Here is a 23,280-nt window from a genome sequence, read left to right on the forward strand (position 1 = left end):
TGGACTGTAACCCCCAGCATGCCTAACCAATGGCCATGCTAACTGGGACTGATAGGAGCCTAAGCGCAAAATATCTTGGAGAAGGACCCAAACTGGGGAAGGTGGTGCTAGATGTTTTGACCTAGAACTTCCATCAGAGCTGGCTAGCATGGCCAATCGTATGTAACTATGGGAGTTGTAGGCCACAACATCTGGAGGGCCATTTTGATCATTCTTGATTGGAGGTTTAAATTGCTTGTTCCCAGTTTAAAGGTATTGGTTTGGGGAACAATTTGTGCCATCTTTACAAAAGCATAAAACTACTTCATTTCCTGTGTTTCATCACTTTAAAAAGAAGGAACAGCACCGTTAGCAACCTAGCATGCCATTACTGTGGAGTAAGAAGTATTTACATGTTGCTATGCATCCCAGCAGCTCTCAACATTAAACAAACAGCTTACCCATCCAGACTTCTCCAAACTGGCCAGCTCCAAGCTTTTTCACTAATTTTATTGATTCCCGAGGGATCTCCCAGGCATCTTTATCCCATGGTTTCTGTGGTTTGGGATTAATGCATGCTTTCTCCAGTTTTCTGCATAAGCCATCTGGTTGCTCTGTTTAAGTGACAAACATCCTATATTTGTACTTTAAGCAAAAAAAGTGCATAGTAGCAAAAAGCATACGTCCACTTATGCACTATATTCAGACTTAATCTATCCTGTTAAAAAGAATCCTTAAAAGAAATTTTGAAAACCTCAAATTGTCAAAGCTGCAACACAATTCTGAAAAAAATACCCGCATTACTGCACTGGTTATCTCCACCTGATCCCAACATGATGCAGCACTAAAAGCAAAGGCTATGGGACAAAGCAACCTTCAACCTTCTGTGTGGCAACACTTGTACAGGAGCTACTGTCAGTTAAAAGTGCCATTTGCACTGCCTGCATTTGCTATGAACATGAAGGTGCTTTATCTGCAGCAACATAAGGCATAGTTTGTACTTCACATAGATTATTGACAGCTATTAATAGCAAACACATTGTAAACACATCTATGTCCTGTAAAAAGTCTGTTTTGGTCATCAAGGCAGACAGAAGGGACCTTTTTAAAATCAAAGCTGGCATGCCTTTCATTCTTAGAAAATGCACTCTTGCGAGATTGGCAAAAACCATTTATGGTTCCCAAATACAAACACAAAATGGCAGAACTATCCTATGGTATTTAAGGTCCACCACAAGACTGTTCCAAATAATGGCTTTCCCAAACAAGTGAAAACAAATATTTTCTTCTTCTTGGAAAAGCAAGAATTGCAAATTGTCAATGAAAAGTTACTGTGGATTAGTGAGGTTGTACTCCCTTAAAACATCAACAGCAGTTTCTCTTTCCCACTACAGGTAAGTTCACAAGAGTGTCACAAAGTTGACACAAACAATTACACTGTTGATAATTTTTCCAGTTTATCACTGTGTCAATACAGGTCTATAAATATTGCTTATCCTCAGTAAGCAAAGACTTCCCATTCAAGTCTAATCTACTCCTTCTCTCATATTTAGCTCAGTTTCTGTTTAATGTAAGCCCTTTCATCAGAGTAGATTTACTTAGAATTCCCACCCTTGTGAGATTGGTTCTGAACTTTAATTAATGTTCACCTTGATACAATCAGCGCTGAAAGTCAGAACATATTTAACTTAAGTTAACTATAATAGAGGAATGCTTTTTTTTTTTTTTTGGATAACATCCAGCACTTTGACAAATACTCTGGTAAAGCTATTAGCTTACTTTGGTAATGTTTGATCATATCACTGATACTGGGAAAAGTAATTCTTGGAGAAATGTAATAGCCTCCATTGTCTAGACTCCTAATTTTGTAGTGCTTGACAACATCACCATGTTGTCCATCGTGATCCCTGATGGACAGAGAGAAGCTACCTGTGGACAAAAGAGAAGAAGTAAATTATGTATCATACAGCTACAATTCACAACATTAGTGACCAGTTCACATGTAACTAATGCAGACAACTCATGGGTTGTTGGAAAAGAGTACCAATGAGCAAGCTTGCCTTTTCCTGCTTTCAGTTAAGAGCTGAAGAATCATGTATTCCTGGATTGTTTTTCTGAAGTCTAAACCCAGAAACAACCAGTCAGCATGGCTGGCTGGCTGGCTGGCTTATGCTGGGACTAACTGTTAAACAAATCAAATGTAACCCATGATCTTCTGTTGGTTAAGTATGGGTTGTCAACTATGGGGACTGGACTGGACTGGGCCTCCGCTTTCCGCCACCCGACGGACAGCGGCCACTGAGGGACCGGGACCGGAGGACGCTGCAGCCGGCCTGCAGGCCCTCCATCTTCGCCAGCGAGTTTCTCCGTGGCCGCCCTTGCCCCCCCTTCCCAGCTGGTGTGGGTGGCAGCTGCGCCAGATTCGGTGCGGGGAGGGGCCGCTGGCTTAAGTCGCCGGCCATGGCTGGGGCCGACGGCTGAAGGGCAACGGCCTAAGGGCATCGGCGCCATTTGGAGCCATGCGTGGGCTGGGCTGGCCATAGACTTTGTGCGATGGAATTGTTGTATTTTGGGCGGTTGGTGAGTTTTATGGTTTTACTGTATTTTAAATTGTATTTTAGCTTAGACCGTTTTAATGGATTCACACCTGGCTGCTACCATGAGGTTGCCTGGGGAGCGCGTGGGCGCTAGCACTGGGGTGGTCTTGGGCAATGGTCATTATGGCGTTGGGGGTTTAACATGTCGGTGTAGGAGGGACAGATGGTTGACACCTGTTCCCCCTTCTAGTTATTCCCCCAGCTGGAAGGTTCCAGGTATGCTTATCAACCACCCCTCGGGCCTGACAGTGCTGTTGCTTAATGCCACAACAAAACATCCCTCATCCACAACTTGATTGTGGATGAGGGGGCTGACCTGGCTTGCATAACAGAGACCTGGGCGGGAGGGGGGGTTTCTGTCCCTCTCTTTACTGTGCCCACCCTGGTATCTGGTTCAGCACCAGCCACGCCCAGAGGGGGGGTTACTTTAATTTATCGGGCTTCTATCTCCCTCACGGGGCTTCCTGTTCTCTCAAGACCAGGTCAAGAGTGCCTCTATCTGGCGCTGGGCGATTGAGACAGATTGGGGATTCTGCTGGTGTACTATGCACCCTTCTGCCCATCAGACTTCCTGCCTGAGCTGATGGAGATCATCTCGGACCTGGTGTTGAAGACCCCCAGGATGTTGGTCCTGGGGAACTTCAATCTCCATGCTGAGACTGTCGAACCATGGGGCTGTCTCAACATGTCACAGGCCTGACCCATGAACGTGGACACACGCTGGACCTGGTTTTCTTGACGGGGCAGGAAGAGGGTGATCTGAGGGTGAGGAATTTGTGTCTGTCTCGCCTGTCATGGTCAGACCACTTCCTCATGAGGTTTGAGCTCGATGGCGGCCTTTCCCTCTGAAAGGGTGCGGACCCTATTGTGTTGGTTTGCCCTCAGAGCTGGATGGATCCGGATGGATTCCTGAAGGCTCTGGGAGAGTTTCCGGTTGACAAGGATGGCGCTCCTGTCGATGCTCTGGTTGAACTGTGGAATGGGGAAATGGCCAGAGCTATTGACACGATTGCTCCTAAGCATCCTCTCCCTCCCAGCAGAGTTCATTCATCCCCCCAGTATACACCTGAATTACGGGCAATGAAGCGGGTTGGGAGACGTCTAGAGCGTAGGTGGAGGAAATCACGGGATGAATCTGACCAAACACACAAGCTCACTATCAAGCCTATGCTGTGGCGGTGCGGGCGGCAAAGAAGAAATTCTTCTCCACTTCCATTGCTTCCTCACAATGCTGTCCAGCGGAGCTCTTTTGGGTGGTACAGGGGCTGGTACATCCAGACCCTAAGAAAGATCCTGTACCACCCTCATTGGCCCGCTGTGATGACTTTGCCAAGCATTTTAAGGAGAAAATCGCTCAGATTCGTCATGAGCTGGACTCCACTAGTGATTCAGAGCCCTTAGGGGAGCTGCCAATGTCTCCGTCTGGTCAGACATTATTGGATGAGTTTCAGTTATTACAGCCTGATGATGTGGACAAGGTGCTTGGACAAGAACGTCCCACCACCTGTTTACTTAACCCTTGCCCGTCTTGGCTACTTAACAAAGCCAAGCACGGAATTGGTGCCTGGATCCTGGATGTCATCAACGCCTCTCTGAGGGACAGCCGGGTGCCTGCCCCTCTAAAGGAGGTGGTAGTCAGGCCGGTCCTAAAGGCGTTGTCCCTGGATCCAGAGATGGCCGCCAATTATAGACCGGTGGCCAACATCCCATTGCTGGGCAAGGTGTTAGAACGGGTGGTGGTGGGACAACTCCAAGCACTCTTGGATGAGACTGATTAGCTGGACCCATTTCAGTCCGGCTTCAGACCCGGGTATGGTACTGAATCTGCCTTGGTCACCCTGTATGATGACCTGTGCAGGGAGAGAGACGAGGAATGCGTCCCTGTTGGTCCTCCTGGACCTCTCAGCGGCTTTTGATACCATTGACCATGGTATCCTTCTGGATAGGCTAGCAGGTCTAGGAGTAGGAGGCACTGCTTTGCAGTCATTCCGCTCCTACCTGAACGGCCAATTCCAGAAGGTGGTGCTAGGGGAGCTATGCCATGGAGTTCTGCAGGGTTCCATCTTGTCCCCCTTGCTGTTTAACATCTACATGAAACCGCTGCGAGAGGTCATCAGGAGGTGTGGGCTGCGGAATCATCAGTACGCTGATGATACCCAGCCCTACCTCTCTTTTTCTACCAATCCAAGTGAGGCAGTGGCTGTACTGAACCGGTGCCTGGCTGAGGAATGGGCTGGATGAGGGCCAATAAACTGAAGCTCAATCCAGACAAGACGGAGGTCCTGTTTGTGGGTGGTTTGGGCTCTGGGATAGGTGACTTGGACCTTGTCCTGAATGGGGTTGCACTCCCTCTAAAGGACAGAGTCCGCAGCTTGGGAGTGCTCCTCGACCCAGAGCTATCTTTGGAAGCTCAAGTGACTGCGGTGGCAAGGAGCGCTTTCCTTCAGCTTTGGCTAATCCATCAGCTGCGTCTCTACCTGAAGGACGATTGCCTAGCGACAGTGACACATGCATTGGTTACTTCCCGATTGGACTTCTGCAACGTGCTCTACGTGGGGCTGCACTTGAAGACAGTCCGGATACTTCAGATGGTGCAAAATAGAGCTGCCAGGTTGCTGATGGGGACTGGGCGTTACTCTCACATAACCTCAGTCCTCTATCAGCTTCACTGGCTCCCCATCGAAGTCGGGGCTCAATTCAAGGTGCTGGTTATCACCTACAAAGCCCTTAACGGCTTGGGACCTGGATACCTAAAGGAACGCCTGCTTCCATATTTGCCCTCCTGCCCCTTGAGATCAGTGGCAGAGGCCCTCCTCTGGGAACCCTCCGTGAAAGACATTAGGAGACTGAGTACCAGGAGGAGGGCTTTCTCTGCAGTGGCGCCCCACCTATGGAATACACTCCCCAGAGAGGTCCGCCTGGCGCCGTCGTTATTTGTTTTTTTGGCACCAGGCTAAAACCTTTTTATTTAAACAATATTTTAACAACTGTTAATATTATTTATTGGTTTTAATTCAACAGCCAGGGTGAATCTGGATATTATTTTATATGTACTATTTATATGCTTGTTTATTTATTGTATTGGAAGTCGTCCCGAGGCTCATGCAAATGGGACGGCCTACAAAACCCCAAATAAATACATAAATACATAAATTTCATAATAACAGTGGGGTAGCCCTGGATTATTGTGAGCCTGTGGAAAACAGCATAGTCATTCCCACTAGGAACTGGAAATTTCTGCCTGAAACAGCCCAAGAACTTCTGTTACATGCAAATGAAGTTGGTCTTTTTTATGTTTTCTGACTTGCTTAATGCTAAAACAATCACTATAGGAAACAAAGATTACTGGAAGAAAGACAGCAAATTCCATTTGATACAGTTTAGTAGCTTTTTAAAACAACAGCAACAGCCAACACCACAAACCCAGAGATGTTACTTTGAAAAAATACTATTTGAACACGGGAAATTCTCACTGGTTTGTAATCTTTTCCTTTATTTATTTATTTTATTTATTTAAAACATTTTTATGCCACCCCCATCGCAACAAAGCCTCGGGGTGGCTCACAAATATAACAAATTGTACAATAAAAATATTAAAACCCGGTGCATCTCGGCTTAAAAGATTTAAAATCCTATAAATAACCAATAAATTAACAATTAAAATAAGTTTTAAATAAAAAGGTCTTAGCCTGCCGCCAAAAAACAAATAACGACAGCGCCAGGCAGACCTCTCTGGACCTTTCTTTTATGCTTCATCAATATTCAGTTGATACATAAGTTTTTTCCCCATCATTAAGACTGATTTCAATTGTACTGTGTCAACAGTTAAAGAGTTAAGAATCAGGCTCATGACTGTAAGATACACAGGCTGAACCATACCCTGGTAACCTTCACCCAGTAGTCATAAATAAGTGTCCAAAAGAGATGGGAAAGGGCCTTCTACACAACACCCTGCTTTTAACCACTAATCCCAAATAGTTTCTTTTCCTCCATGTAGCACCAGTTTCAACCCACCATCAGAAAGTAGAAACGGCACTAAGACATAGAAACAGAGCAAGTCAGAAGGGGCCTCCCGGGCCATCTAGTCTGACCTCCGGTGCCAGCCGGCTCCGCTCATGACATGCCCACCAAGTGGACGTCCAGCCTATCCTTGAACATGCAACCTTCCCTACCCTGTTTCCTACAGGAGCAGTTCACAGCCAAGAAGGTGAGCACCAATGCATTCTAAGGAAACTAATCTCAGATAGAACTGGTTCACTTTCCCTTTCCCATCACTGAGAGGACATGAGAGCAACTGTATGGGTCAGAGCCTCTAGGCCAATAGTAATGACATGCAGAAGGCCCTAGGTCGAATGCCTGATTATTTCCACTATCCTTTAACTTGACAACAGAGATAGCTGCCAGGCTGAAGGGGTTAATGGAACCCTGACACAGTATGACAAGCTTCTATGAAATCAGGGTTCTTGAGCAAATGCTGGAACTATTCTGTTTTAATGTAAAAAAGTGTCTTTCTGATGGGAGCTGAGTGTGATTTTTTTGTCTCAAAATCATTTTAATAAAATTAGATAGGTTGGTCCTAGTTCAAATCAAGCGAAAGCTTTCTCTAGAAGCAAAAATAACAAAACTGAAATGGTCATACTTTGGACACATCATGAGAAGCAAAACTCCCTGGAAAAGACAATCATGCTAGGGAAAGCCAATGGCAAAAGATGACAAGGAAAACCAGCTATGAGATGGATAGATTCTGTGAAGGAAGCCACAGTCTTGAGTTCACAAGAGTTGACCAGGGCTGTCAATGAACCACAGGGCATTTTGGATGGATTCCCTTCATAGGGTCACCGTAAGTCATAGACAACTTGATGGCACATACAACAACAAGAAAGAGTGCTTTCAAAATAATGTGGTATAAAATATTATCTTCATATAATTCAAACGTGGTCAACATATGAGCTCTTACAAATGAATCCATGATTCCCTCTCACACACAGCAATTTAAAGCTTATTTCTATGAAAGGACAAAATATGATTTATGAGAGCAAACATTTTACACACATGAGAGATAAACTCTTTTTACCCATTGCCACCTTTTTTTCCCCTGTTGGTCCAGTTCATGGGCAGCATGTTGTGATCCTTTCCCAAGTCTCCATCCTGTACAATATTCACTCTGCCCAGTTGCTCCTGTCTTCCCCACTATAGCCCAAAGCCCATTCAAGTGGACAGAAAACTTCTCGATCTTCCACACAATTTTCCCATCCTGTGGTTTTTGTTTTGCTCTGTCCATAGCTGCATTTGGACCAGCAATAATGCCTTCTTCTCTCTGTCTATCCTTATCTCCTTCCTGCCTCCCTGCCTCTGCTGGCCATTTTAAGATGCCAGCAACTCCGTCGAATTGTCTCCCTTGCTCCCTCCTACTTTTCTTTCTTCATCTCCACTACTGCCTTAAGATAATAGCAGAAGCGCCCTGATCTGTAGCTGTGCCTTTTCCCTCTTCCCCATCTCTGCTGTCCATCTCTGCTCCCATGGAGCTGTCATCCATACAAACAGCCTCAATCCTAGAGTTGTTTTGCCAAGGGGAAGTGGAGAGTGCTTGGAAGGATCACTCCTATGTAGCCAGTAATTCCTAGATCGGTTTAACTCAGGAACTGTGCGTTATGTACAAACTTATGTAACTGGCAGCAATTCTACACGATTTCAGATAGGGGGTTGTTGTTTTGTTTTGCTCTATCTGGAGTTAAAAGCAGAACTTTCTCCACAGAAATCATGTGCTCTGTCACTGAACTATGACCTTTTCCTTATCTTTTCCCACATATCCTCTCACCCTTTCCTGATCAGAGCAGCAGTCAGGTAGCCCAGTGAGAAGCTGGTTGAGACTTGAGATGGCATTGCAATGGGAGAAGGCAAGGGAAAGTGAAACTACCTTAGGATTCAGCCAGCTCCACTTTGTTCCTTGGTGTCCTCAGGGAGCTGTCTGTGTGCACAGCTGGGTTCACTCTTCCCTCATCCTTTCTCCATCAGGATGATTTAGTTACTAACCATACTTCTGCTATAACATGTTGGTTTGGTCAGTAAATTTAAAGATTAAGAGATTATAAGTATGATTTACATCTATCCTATCTCTTGGTCTATTGAATTTAAATCTAATTTCTGCTTTTCTAGAGTCTCCTTCTCATACAAAGATTGTCAGGCATAAGAAACAAGATATGCATAGTTATTCTTGTACCAAAAGGCATCACACCAGCATGCTGCAGATATCAATGCCATTGGCTTATCTGGCTACAATGGCAGCTCCCACAAATGTTCACAGCTCTCTGCGGTTTTCCAATAAGAAACCCCATAAATGTTTCAAAAAGACTTTAATGCAATTTTTAGGGACCCTATGAAGATCCCAAATCTTAGGCAAAGTATTCTGAACCAATACTTTCAGAAAAACAGATGATAATGATCTAGAAGGGAAAATTAAGTTCTAATTCTACTATACTTAGACCTAAAGTTGCAAGGAAGAGACGCGATATCTCTACAACTTTTCACAATTGGGGGTTGGGGATTATTTCTACCTCTCATTTTATCAATATGAGAAATCAGGGATATTAAGGCTAGATTATCCATTATATTCTGTTGACAGAACAAAAACACATCTCTGTCCTCTATTACCTTTTATATTACTCTAAATCCCCCTTCTCAATTTAACACTTTTATATGTTTTCTATTGTCAATATTTATATACAGAACTGTTCTCTGCCTACCATGACAAATGCTGCCTTAAGGCTCACAGACTCAATGTCCCACTTTTTACAAACATTAGAGATTTCTACAGCATAAGGTAAAGATGTGGTCTACTGCGCTGTTTCTTCCTTGCACAAAACATGCACAATAATCTACAATGAGTTAGTACTTGGTAGTGAAAAATTTTAGTTCGCCAGGCAAGAAGTGGATATACAATTTCCAGAGGTCTAATTTATCAGGCTACTAAGTCCACAGGTCTTGAGTTTGAAAAAAAAGTTATGATTAAGCATTGAAAAGACTAATGGCCTCAATTAATGATTTCTATATATTGAAATAACTATAGTCATATATAAACAGAAAATATTGAGACAACTGCAGCTACAAAAATTTAGACTTAACATGGCAGAAGGCTGAGTTTACTTTTAATGCCAGTATAATTGAGAAAGCCTACCTTTCAATGTTTCACTCTCTCTGATCAAGAATGATCCAGGAGCATTTCCTGGGGCTAAAAGTTGCCTTTCTGCATCTTTCCTGGTTATGTCTTTAAAGAACCATCTGAAAAGTATTGGGGAAATAGTTACATTTTTTCTTCTTCAATAGGTGAAAATCGAATAGGTGAAAATCAAATTAAAATGATAAAGAAACCTACTCTTCTGTTTCTAAGGTGTTGACTTTTGCAACATAGTTGCTTGGGATAAAGCCTTCATTCTTGGTCAAAAGGGACTTAGCTTTCCACCATTCTCCATGTCTAAGAAAAAGAAAAGAGCAATGTCAACTAAATAAAAAAGACTGCATTGGCCATTTTCACCAGCATTGAGAAAGACTTAGGTTTCCTTGAAGGGAACACTATGATGTCTTCTGCCACAAATTTGAGAACTTTTATAAATTAAGTTTCTAAATCTGTTAGCCCACTTTCTGTTGCATACTGTTGGGCACCATATCAACCTTCCTATACGTCCGGGTAAGATATCGAGGATGATGTTAGCCATACCAATCACAACAGGAGAAAGTTTGACAAATGTATTGATTCAGCCATTTAGGGGCTGAAGATGAGACAGAGTAAGGAACTTCTAGCTGTTTGAATGCAACTCCTATAAGCCTCAAGCATCAAGGCTTATGGAGTTGCAGTTCAAAATATTTGGAGGGAACCAGGCCAACCTCTGGTATAAGCAGTGCACCTTTAAATGGAAAGATCTAGGTGATATGTGTCATGTGATATGTGTTAGTACACTGTATCTTCTCATACTATTTTCAAATGGGAAAGAAATATGAATATAGGAAACTGCCTCCCACCAGGTATTTGTTACAGCTGAGTATTATTTACTGTGGCTGGCAATATGTCTTCTGGACTTCAGGCAGAGGGCTTCCCGATCACCTGCCAGTTTACTATTTTATCTGGAGATGCCAGAAGATATAACCATAAGTTTAACAGGGAGCATGAAAACGATGTGCAGAGCAATGGTCCTTTCCAATAAATATAAGATGAATAATTAGATCTAAATAAATAAATAAATCTAATAGAGATGGACATATCCATCACTCAGATGAATAGCCGAATTTCAAAAACTCAACATTTGGTTGAATTTGAAAATACAATGTCTGGTCCATTTTCATATATGCAAGACAGAACTCATTGTGGTACAACAAACACTAATTAATATTATGACAGATTCAATGGTTAAAAACATGGAATGTGTTATTAGGCACAAAACTCAGATTTCAAAGAATGTTGGTTTCTTTGTTTTTTATTTTGTAAACACAAGCATCTGTTCCCTATGGACTTGACAATAGGCTTGAAAACATATGAAAAACATCAGAGAAAAATATCAGAAACCAAAGAGAAAGCCGAATAACACTTCCAATTGTCATAGGAAAGATGTGTGCAACCTGCTCCAGTGATGTACCATAGAAGCAAAATTATGTGAAGTAACCAGCTAGGAAAGCAGCCAAACTGATTTGTTTAAGGAATGTTTATTCTGTCAGCACAAGTGACCTTAGAGTAGCTATCAGTGAAAAGATTAGGCTGAGAGTGGTCACTCAGTGAGCTTCATGGTCAAGTATGGATTTGGACCTGGATATCTCTGGCACTACCTCCCTACTTCAACCGCATTTTAATCACAGCATTTACTGTCTTTAAACACACACACATTGGACTTTTGAGATTAGTATGGCCAACGTTATCCTAATTACTAGTTTTAGGATAACTTAATTGGTATGATTAAGGCCAAAGAGTAGAATACTTCTATACTTACTCCTCCAGAATCTTCATTTTTTCTCCTTTTTTGAAAGACAAATCATCTTCATGAATGCCATCATAAGGATACAAGGCTATTACAATGTCCTGATGTTCCTTTTCTTCCTCTAATACAGAAAGTCAAGAGACAGAGGCTTATTCATTTATCACATTCAACAAGTGGCGATTCATATTTCCACTGGCCCTTAGAAACATACCTTCCTTACAGAACCTCTGACCTGGTAAAAGGGCATCATCATGTGCCTAGAACAAAAGCAAAGGTTAATATATCAAATGCATAGACTCAGATGAAAAAAATTAGAACATACTTTAAACATAGCAGCTTGAAATGTATTTATTCTTAATACTGAAGTTGTTTGGAAAAGAATGCAATTGGACAACATTAAAGCTACATTGTCTATGTACAAACAGATCTTAGAATTAGTCTGGTCAAACTGTACTCCAGAGATATTTCCTTTATTCTTATTCCTAATGATGCAGCAAGAAAAAGTAAATAACGATGATGGAGAAAAAGGCTTGCTATGCACAGCTTTGCAATACATATTGAGAAATCGAAAAGACAAGCACACAGGTGGTTGCAGATAAAATGATGCTGATCAATAAAACCCAATCCCTAAATTGCCCTTCTAAGTTAAATGTATTTTGAATATTACATAACACCTTTTTCTGACTCTGCCACCAAAATAGTAATTGCTAATTATGATATTTCTTGATAATCTATTAACAGTTTAATATTTGTTGACATTTTCCTATTTAATCATTTACCTATTTAATAAAGCAAAGCTCCTCTTGATAAATAAATTTTGCTATTTAGGTTTATAAAACCTTTCTACAATAATTATAGTCCAAATTTTGAGGTCTTGGTTAAATAGCCATATAGCTTAATATGACCTTGGTAAGGGCAGATTCTTACCCAATTTAATCTATAACCACTATCCTAGCTTCAGATCATGATTTTGATAGACTTTGGGTAGACTGACTAGCTATAACTAGCTAGTTAATTCTTTAACCATAAACAATATGGTTTGTGAATCTGTAATAAGATTGCAGAGGGAATCCATCTGGACCAAGTGATTAATTGTTTTTGCATTTCTTAATGCGTAACACTACTTCCTGAACTGCAGTATGTGCATCTACAAAACATTCAATTCCAAGTGAATAAAAGCTATCAATGCAAAACTAGGAAAATAATTAATTGTAATTAATTAACTCAAATTTGGAAAGATCTTCATAAAATAACTGGAACTGTGATATTTCCTGTGCTGCTTTTGCAACTCTACCTCTGTATTTTATTGGAGGGGGACTGATTTCTTTTTCTAGTCTCCTTGTAAAACCTAATTTGGTACCAGTGCCAACACAACTGATTTCTAATTAAAAACAGCAGCAGCAGCGGCGGTGGCGGCGGCGGCAGCGTTTGTTAGTGAGATGGGCTTTCCAGGTCATGCTGCAAATGGCACAGAATAATAAACACAATGATGCTTATGACTATTTAAACTATACGTGTACGGTGGTGGTAGAAGGGGCTGTACTAAGTAAATAAAAGAAATGCACATGCACATATCACGTGTCCTATTTACATTATATTGTTTTTAGATGATTGTCTTTTAAATGCATGCAAGAGGTGAAGTATTGAGGTTCCCTATTCCTGTAAATTTAAGGGGGAAAGTGTATAACACATAAAAGTCCAGTTCACATATGACACCTAGGCGAGGAGAAAAAGGTGTCCATGTGAAGCATCCATTGTTTCTCAACCCATGTGGTAGTAATCAAATGCAATATCACAGTCCCTAATTCCATTACAACGCCACAGAAATAGCCTGTCCTTATAAAGGATTACACATACCTAAAATAGTGATACTATGAATGTATTTAATATATGTTGAAACATTTTTTTAAAGTGTTGCCACTTTCTTTTGAAACACCATGCTCCACAAGGAAAATAAATTCTAATAAAATTATTTTCATAGTTATTTTAAAATCATAGTGATGCTTGTTAAGAACGAACTACCATAACTATTAAACCAAAATTCAAATTGACTGATAATGGCAGGCAGTGCATTCAGTGTATTTGCTGAACAAGCAGTGGAAACTCTAGTTCCTGGATTTCAGACACATTCATTGTGTGAGTCTTGTGTTGCCAAGTCAAATTACAGATGGGAAAAGTATATTTTCATATTCATTTCTGCAAGTTTCTTTAAAATATAAATTTAAGATATGCCAGTCATACTGTGATCTCCCTATTGGAATTCTTCCCTGATACTATCTACTTACTGGCCTTTGCTGTTTATTGGACGTTGGATCCCTCACATAAATAGTTCTTTCAGTTTTACGTACTGGTTGGGTCTTCAAATCTAGCCCATCTCCATGCAGAGTGTCTTTCCGTTTGGATTTTATACATCCCATATTTTCCTGTTGGAACAAAAAATGATTAAAGAAAAACACTTCACTATGTTTCCATGCTATCTAGTTTGTCTTCCACCAAAGGTATGAAACAGTGATGGTCTACAAGGGAGAAAGGCTTCCTCTGAAGTGGTATGTCTGCCATGCTGCAAAATGCATCTATTTACGCAGGCAGTCTAACAGATTTCAGCTGATGTCATCTGAGAAAATCTTGGAGTGCTTCCAAATTAGGTGATCATTGTACCATCACCCTACACCAGTCACAGATTTTAATGGGGATCCAGATCATGATGGTGTCTTCCAGGCATAACTCTTCCATATTTCCAACTTCTTCTGTCTTGTTTCTTACCACAGAAAAACCATTAAGGAAAAACAGAATAACTGTACCAGGTTTACTGGTGGGTGTTACCCCACAATCAGGAAGCACCTATAGTCTAAGGTTTTATACACTGACCCATCCTTGTCTTTGCACTTCATTGCATTGATCTATGCTATATACGGTTTTTGTGTTGTATAGCACCCTGAAAATTAATATGATGGAATATTATATTATACCACATATAATATTTGCCTAAATCCTCCCTCCTAAATACAAACAAAACCCTATCATCTCTAGCTCTACTTTGAGAAACTGGATTTTCCTATCTTTATTTATTTTATTATTTTTTCAATTTATATCCTGTCTTTTTCCTCAAAGGGCTCAAGGCAGCTTACATCTCCTCCTCCATCTTATCCCCACAACAACAACCCTGTGAGGTAGGTTGGGCTGAGAGTCTGTGACTGGCCCAAAGTCACCCAGTTGGCTCCATGGCTGAGCGGGGACGAGAACCCAGGTCGTCTGAGTCCCAGTCCCATGCTCTTAACCACTACACCACACTGGCTCTCTTGCCAGGAACTAGACAATTCATAACCAACCAAATTGACTTAGTTGTAGCCACTGCTGTAACATGAGGTACAAGAGACATGACTATTTCTTCATGATGTTTTATTATGAATAAATTGTTAAAGACAATTTTATTTACATTTTTAAAATAAAGGAATAATTTCAGAAAGAAGTCGTTCACTCATAGTTTGGAGTGCATTTTTAAAATTTCAGGATGAGGTGATGACTAGAACATGAAGGACTGGGGAGGAAACTTAAAACAAATTGGGGAAAAAACCAAAATAATTTTATAAAGGTGGTTTCCCCCATTTTACCCCGTATATATTTTTGAACAATTGGGTGATGGACAGTCTGGTTTTTTTCCAAATGCTCTTCCTCCCCACCACCCTGCTTATTTGCCAAGTTTTCATGTCTCTAATACTGACTCATGCCAAGCAGTTTAGACAAAAGTATGAAGTTTGTTTATTGATGACCTTTATCTCTTGATCACAATAAGTTTCCTATTTCCTCTAACAAACTGGTTTAACTACAAATGATGAAAAATATATTTCTTCTTCCAAGCTGTGCTGTAGCAAAGTCTGTTCAAGATCTGAAATGGTAACATGCATTATGATGTATTATGTGCCATTGTCTACATGAAAACGTTTTTGGTTCCTTGAAGAAACAACTTTATTAACTAGTAAAGGCTTCAGCTACAGAGCTATATGAAACTTTCTCCTTCTCCAGAGGGGCCCATGCCTTGTCCAACCTTGTTCCTCATTAACATCAATGTATACACTTCTTGAAGATCTCTTAAAGGAGATGGTATGCCATTGCTGCACCTCTTTTTTTTTTTTTAACAAACACACTCACACTGTTAATTTTAAGAACAAATATTCACATTTCTCAGTAAGTCTCTCTGACACTCTTCAGCTTCTGCTTGTTCTGCGTAAAGCCACTTCAGGCTCCTTTTCAACAACAGGATTCTATTTTTTTCTGTCCCTCCAGACTGTCTTCTGAAACACTTTCCCAACAGAGTCCATCTGTAACCAGTTGCTGTTTCCAAATTCCATTCTTTTCTTTTGACTCAGAAACAAATTAATTTTTGCATAAGCTTGTTTCCTCTCTCACACCTGTAGAGAACAAGATCTGCTCTTGATTGGGTTCCATCAATATTGGTAAACAAGTCTGCAGCTTTCAGTTAAACAACAGTTCAGCAGCTGACAAACCCTGTGCCAATGGAACTGACTGGTGATTTAAAATAACTATACAAGAGTCCTCACTTGAGAAAAAAACTTTCTTCAATCATTGTTTGATTTTGATTCCCATTCTTTTGACCTCCATATTCTACAACCCAATGGGATAACCTGAGCTGGATGTTTTATGCCAAAACCTATACACTCTAGAAAAGGTTTTAAATTCAAGGCTAGAAAACTGAGGGTCATTAGCAGATATAATTGCGTGAGGTATCCCATGAAAGGAAAAAAAATGCTGAATAACCTGTAACACTTCTACCATCCAATGAGGTGATTTCAGGGTAGAATAAAAATAATTTAGAGAAGATAAACTTTGCCTGCCAATGTAATAGAACAATTCCCATATTATACCACGACCCTTGTAGTTTATTATCTGCTTACACAGATGCCTTCTTGTTCCTAGGCTACTATGTCTGGCAAGCATTTATGATTTACAGTTTCTACAGCAATACACATACCTGTATAACAATACAATATTTGGTAATATGAACCATCCAAAGTCCTCCTGCATTTTAATGCAGAAATGAATTTAATGTATTCTTTCAATCATATATGCACTTAAGAGTTGTAGTAACAACTATTCACTTACCCTTGAACAAAACACAATCTATTACTCACAGTTCTGCCATGAATTGATAAAACAGAGCAGGAAGTCAGTGGAGTGGCCAACCATAAGTGATGGCTATTATAACTTTTAGCAGTACCTCATCCTGTGTACAACAATATGTTTTTTTTCCCCATATCTCATTCCAAGTCCAAGTAATTTTGTTATATCTTATTGCCAGGCAAGACAGTCATTTCTAGTACATTATTAACAGTTATATCAATTGTCCTGGACAAAGCACCTTCAATTTCCAAGTCCTTACCGGGTTTGTATTTCAACTGCAAAACATGCAATTGTAGTTAAAAGAAAAGTCTGAAGCCTCTGAGGTATGTCAGTTACTCCCTTTCTTGCAATAGTTACCAAAGGGCTTGTGGTCCATTTCAGTCTTGACTGATCTCTCATATACAAAATCCATGGCATTTTTGCTTCCATAAACCAAAGCTAGAGCTTCTTTTTATTTGTGCATATAATATTTTTGTGTCTGTGAGAGCTCTGGACACATATGCAGCCATCAAAGAAAGTGTCCAGGGTACAGAACCATCATGAGCACCATGATGCCAATTCCTAGTCTATAGCCTCATGATACATTTATTAACAGGAGTTAAATAGCATTACCTTATAGTAGCCTTGCCCAAGCTCATGCCTTTCTCAATGTACCAGACTACAGAGTCTATCATCCCTAGTCAGCTGCTCATGCAGGCTAGGCATGATGACTGTTGCAGTTCAGCACATCCTGAGTGGCCCAGATTGGGGAAAGCACTTTTTTGTTGTACAGCATAAGCAAAAGAATGGATCTTTTGCATGCATGTGTAGGATAGCCAATTGTACTTCATAACTCCTACACATAAGTAGAGGTTCTGAATAATGCAGAACATGCTTAATATCACAGCATGTGCTGAGCAGAATGATAATGCCCAGGTTAGAAAGGGAGTTATGTCTGCATGAATTCCATTTTCAGCAGTCCTGCTAAGAGAACGCTTTCCTTAGTCTACATCCTCAACTACACCAACACCAGCCATCCCAGTAACCTGTAATAGAGGGAGAGGTGATGGGAAACAGGGCCATTCCTTTACCTTTGCTGAATGTTACCCTACTGTTCCATCTTCGTTCCTCATCCTTTCCCCTCCTTTTTGTCACGTCTTTTTACACTCTTAAGCCTGCAGCCAAGGATTGTATTTTTTATGTAAGCCCTCAGGATACTAATCATATGTAAGCTGCTCCAGGAGCCTTTTTTGGCTGAGCAATGGAATAAAAATGTGTTAAATAACCAAATATAATATAAATACAACCCCCTTACTCCTGGGACAGGCATCCTACAGCCAGTATATCATCTCCAAGATTTGCATCACAGGCCACTACTGTGTTGTAACAATCCCAAGAATCCCATATTTCACTCGTGTGCATGTCTACGCATAAAAATTTTTATTTTTTTATTTTTTTTATTTATTAAAACATTTTTATGCCGCCCCATTCGCCGAAGCCTCGGGGCGGCTTACAACAATAAAATTACCACTGTCATGATCTTAAAATGAATATGAATGTATTACAGGAAATTTTTTCATTCCTATTCTAATCTCTCTGAGGGCAAAACTTATTAATATAATTTAATGCAGACCTAACATTCAGTTTAGAAATAAACATATTATTACTGCTTCAGGTCCACACAGATCAGTACAGTGCCAGCTGAAGTCTCTATTAATTTCAGTGAGAATGTTCAATCAAAGCAGACAGAAAAAATAGGTATCAGTTACTGTTCATGCCTGAAGAATCGTTGCACTAACAACTAAAAAGGGAAACAGATTGGGTTTTTAATGATAAAACAAGAGACTAGAATGAAACTTGTTAGAACCTAGCTGAACAAATCAGTCACCAATGAAACAGAAAAGGGGATTTCTGGAGTCACCTATTTATGATGAAAAAGTATACATTTCATCTTAAGCAATCAAATGCAGATCAGCAGGCTTTCACAACTTGGCATCTTCTGGATGCTCTGGACCATAGCAACCAGCACTCCTGGCTATTGGCCATGCTAGCTGGAGCTGATGGGAATTGCAGTCCAAAACATCTGGGCAGCACCAGGCCAGGCAATGTTCCTGATGCCAAGTTTTTACTCAGGAGATGTTATCACCAAAACTGAGCAATGTAATGGAAATGAATAGTGTATGAAAAGTAGGAGTTTCCCCAAAAGTCATCATAATCCTTGAAGTGCCAGCCATTGTGCCAGTCAAACACCACCACCCAGTGGAAGGAGTTCTCCAGGAAAACCTCAAGCTTTAAAAAGTACAAAAAAATATTTAGATTCAAAACCCTAAAGTAGAGGAAGGGTGAAGAACCCAAAAGCTGCCGAATGACCATGCTCATTCTTGAGTGAGAAATGCTGATGGACTGCTCAAGATGGAGGAGGAAGGAAAACTAAGTAGGAAGGAAACAGAACGGAGTACACTGAAGGAAGAATCCTACAATGACACATTTTATTGAATATCTAACTGCATATATGTGTGTTTTTTTCAGATATAGGAGCCTTTGAGGTGAAATATGTAGCTATATAGTAAAATTCATATTTTCTTGTTAGGTTCCAGTTTCAGTTTCTAGTATTATTGTCCTTTGGGGTGCCGATGTCAGATATTTGCCTAGAGAAGATAAGCACTTCCTCATTTCAAGAATTAGCATTTCTTGTGTAATTTCCCCTTATCTGGCAACACCCTGCCCTAAAAGCATGGTTAGTGAGTCCTGAGTCCTAATTATCCTGTTGCAATAGTGAAGATTGCAACAAATGGCCAGTGTAGTTACATTTACAATTTACTTGTTCAAATACCCTTTCAAATACACTCAAGTTTGTTTGAGTTGTTTTGGGCCTGGAGGAATCTTAATCTCCTCTACAATAAACTGAAGCTCAATCCAGACAAGACGGAGGTCCTGTTGGTTGGCGGATCGGGCTTCGGTGAGGGTGAATTGAACCTTGTCCTGAACGGGGTTGCACTCCCTCTTAGGGACAAGGTCCGCAGCTTGGGAGTGCTCCTCGACCCGGAGCTTTCATTGGAAGCTCAGGTGACAGCAGTAGCGAGGAGCGCTTTCCTACAGCTTTGGTCGATTCATCAGCTGCGCCCCTACCTGGAGTACGACTGCCTGGCGACAGTGACACACGCGCTGGTGACTTCCCGCCTTGACTTCTGTAATGCGCTCTACATGGGGCTACCCTTGAAGACAGTCCGGATACTTCAATTGGTTCAAAATAGAGCTGCCAGGCTGCTGACGGGGACTGGGCATTATGTTCACATGACTCCAGTCCTCTGTCAGCTTCACTGGCTTCCCATTGAAGTCCGGGCCCAATTCAAGGTGTTGGTGATGACCTATAAAGCCCTAAACGGCTTGGGTCCTGGTTACCTGAAGGAGCGCTTACATCCATATATGCCCGCCCGCCCCTTGAGATGTGCGGGAGAGGCCCTTCTCCGGGAACCCTCCGTGAAAGAAATTAGGAGGGTAGGTACTTGGAGGAGGGCTTTCTCTGCGGTGGCGCCCAATCTATGGAATGCGCTCCCCAGAGAGGTCCGCCTGGTGCCGTTGTTATTTGTTTTTCGGCGCCAGGCAAAGACCTTTTTATTTAAGCGTCATTTTAATTGTTAATATTATGCTTATTTTGTCTGGCCAGGGTGACTTATTTTATATTGTTATTTTTTGTATTTGAACTTTATGTTGTGAGCCGCCCCGAGGCTTCGGCGAATGGGGCGGCATAGAAATGTTTAAATAAATAAATAAATAAATAAATAAATAAATACCGGGACATGGCTATTTTCTTGTTCATCAGGGTTGGGAAATTTGTCCTCCTTCCTCTTCTGCCCATTATGCCAATGCCAACATGGTATTCTTAAAATAGCAAGAGCAGTGAGACTGCAGCAGCTGGAGTCTGGTGTTCCTTTAGCTAACTCTACTGATGGCTATTGGGTTTTTTTGTGTGTGGGATTATAGCTGTACCTTATTACTGCTTATATTATACATTATATTATTGTACTAAGTTTTGCTTTGATTTTGTATCGCTTATAGTTAAATAGTATATTTGCCTGATTATTGTATTTGTATGGAATATGTATTTTCTTATTCTATTGTAAGCCACCCAGGGGGCCCTATGGGCTATGGGGCGGCCTACAAATGTAAGAAATGAAATGAAATGAGTCTGTCCTAGAAGCAGGTAGAAACTGAAGATACCAATTTAATACAGATGCTTCTATGGAATGACTGAATCATTGAGGAAAAGGGGATGGTTTGCAGAGGAGAAATGGTCACAAGCTGACATCTTCAAAGGTTCCAGGTTTTGCAAACTGGTAAAGGAACTGGCTGTTATGGTGGGAAATTACTTTGTAGTTCTAGCAGCAATGCAGCAGTTTGCAATTTTTCATCGTGCAACTCAATCCTCTTTATTCCTTTCCTTATTAAATGTTTCCTTATAAAACATTTGCTTTAGGAGGTGGCCCTTATAAGTGTTGCATGATTGAAAGGAAAGGGCTGTGATGAGCTAAATCAATTATGGGAAGTCACACTTCTCTGCAGAAGTGATGTTTTCTTTCTAACTTCTGCTATTTAAGTTCCGTGGCTTTCCTGGGGCAGGGAAAGAGCAAGCTGGACAAGGCATGGGAGGAGCTTGGTTGAATTGAATGACTGAGGTCAGTATCCGGGAGAGGGCAATGTGGAAATTCCGGTAAATTTATTGGGCACAAGGGATGTTTGTAAATTAAAAGCCTCCTGAAAAACCTGAATCAGGTTTTTATGACTTAAAAATTATTTCTGAAAAAGGATAGACTCTCTGACAGCCCAAAACCTAAAATGGAACCCACATTGTGTCATTTACATTGTTGGAGACCAATACTCTTAAAAAAATCTTGCTGCAGCTCTCAGACAGTAGCTACAGGCTTCATCTATCATTCCCTGCATTCAGCCACCTCAAGGTGGTTACTTCACCATCCTGAATCACAAGGTCCATAAAGCATTTCACTTAACAGTGGAAACATCCACAAAATAAATGCTTGGTAACACTGCTATATTTTAATTTTAAGGACTGACTAGAATTCTTTCTTTTGTGCAAAAAGAATTATACCTACACATTTTTGCAGGACAACTTTCCAGATTCTCTTGCTTGCAACTCCCATAAGTTTTCATCTTTGACTAGACGGCTAGGGACAACAAGAGCTTTAGGCTAAAACTTGTGGAGAACTATAGTTGCCCACCCTGCTTTAGCATAGAGGGTCAGATTTCATTTATTCTCAAAACAATCAAGCAAGAAAGCAATACTGGATGTGACCAAGACCAGCTAGTAGTCATGAACGGCAGGGGTGTGCAGAAGGCCTATGTCCAGATCTGTTGGACTTCAAATCCCAGCATTCCTGACCTTTGGCTGTGCTGAGAAGCTACTGGGAGTGGAAGTCTAAAACAGAAGGAGGAGGAGGTTACTGTCCAACCTCCAGTAATTTTGAGAATTACTTTCTGCCCAGCCTCAATGCATAAAATTTGCATCTGAGATTTGAACATTCAAGGCTTAGTGTCTCTTCCCTGCCTGCCCCACAGCCCTGCTCCACTGTGTTAGGAAAACAGAGACCAAGCTACCTACTTTTGGTTCAAACATGCCAAAGCGGGCTTTTGAAGTAATTAAAGACCGGCGTTTTTACAAGTGCAACAGCATTTTCCTCTCTCTATCCAGTGTCCTCTACTCTTGCCTTTTGTTTGGCATCTAAGAACTGCTTTCATTATGCATTTCCAATACATATTTGCATGAAGATGTCTATTCTATGTTTTAGGTACTTTAAAATCAGTTATCATCAAGAATGCATAATTAAGATCAAAGTTATAAATGCTAGTTCTTTGACCTTGTTCCTTCAGATGAGGCTCCACATGATCTAACTGGTTGTAAGGAAACTTACCCTCATAGACTTTAAATAATCTTTAGTTATTCAGCAGTTCTCATTTTTGTAGATGTCTCCCCATCTTACAAGTATCTTATCTTTCCCTCTCCCACTCTTCTCAACAGTGACTCCTTTGAGCTGAGTATTGCAGTACAAAAAGAAAGACTTTGGGTTTGTTTTCCCAGAAAACAGTTTGCACTTTTAAAGGAGTGAAGTGAAACTTGCTAAAGATTGGAAACTGCAAACATAGCAAAAGAAACAGATGAAGCAACTTTGGGGGAATTAACAGGAAGAGAGAAAGGGAGGTATCATACCATTGGGCAATACTCTACTCATTCTAGGCAGAATTTGGCATGGGCATCACCATTTCAGAGCCTGCCCCCTTCATTACTTCACTACAAGTCAGTTGTTCCATGGATTTCTCTTCTTTCATGACTCCAATAGAAGATGTGAACCAGGAACAGAAGAAAAGGGCTTCCAGCCAAGTGCTGAACAGAGAGGAGCACACACGGGGACAGCAGTCTCCTTGCACACTCACTGCTTTTTCTCTTAAAACTTAAGACCCCATTGGGATGACTGGGGTGGGTGCACAAAAAGCCATGCCTGCTGCTGTCATGTCATACAGTTACTCCAGTTCTCTAAAACCTTCATTTGCTCACTTCACCTTTCTTCACACATCCAATGTGGTTACTGAGTCAAAGGAATTTAAGTGCT

At 41.0% G+C, this 23,280-nt stretch overlaps 1 protein-coding gene across 3 annotated transcripts in view; it reads right to left on the reverse strand.

Moving 5' to 3' along the window:
* The window catches only part of LYN (LYN proto-oncogene, Src family tyrosine kinase), a 61,888-nt gene that overhangs the window by 25,356 nt on the left and 13,252 nt on the right, over nt 1-23,280 (reverse strand). For 2 of the 3 annotated variants that reach the window (XM_044423969.1, XM_044423970.1), the window contains exons 2-8: nt 13,825-13,962; nt 11,751-11,796; nt 11,552-11,660; nt 9,949-10,047; nt 9,751-9,854; nt 1,759-1,908; nt 441-593 (exon numbers count right to left, since the gene is read on the reverse strand). In XM_044423969.1, coding sequence (XP_044279904.1) covers nt 441-593; nt 1,759-1,908; nt 9,751-9,854; nt 9,949-10,047; nt 11,552-11,660; nt 11,751-11,796; nt 13,825-13,956 — 793 coding nt within the window. In that variant the 5' untranslated portion in view covers nt 13,957-13,962. The remainder of the gene's footprint in view (nt 1-440; nt 594-1,758; nt 1,909-9,750; nt 9,855-9,948; nt 10,048-11,551; nt 11,661-11,750; nt 11,797-13,824; nt 13,963-23,280) is intronic. The other variant, XM_044423972.1, reaches the window with a different exon arrangement.

This window comes from Varanus komodoensis, unplaced genomic scaffold, assembly GCF_004798865.1.
Source record: "Varanus komodoensis strain SLA01 unplaced genomic scaffold, ASM479886v1 scaffold14_1, whole genome shotgun sequence".
Classification (NCBI taxonomy): Eukaryota; Metazoa; Chordata; class Lepidosauria; order Squamata; family Varanidae; genus Varanus; species Varanus komodoensis.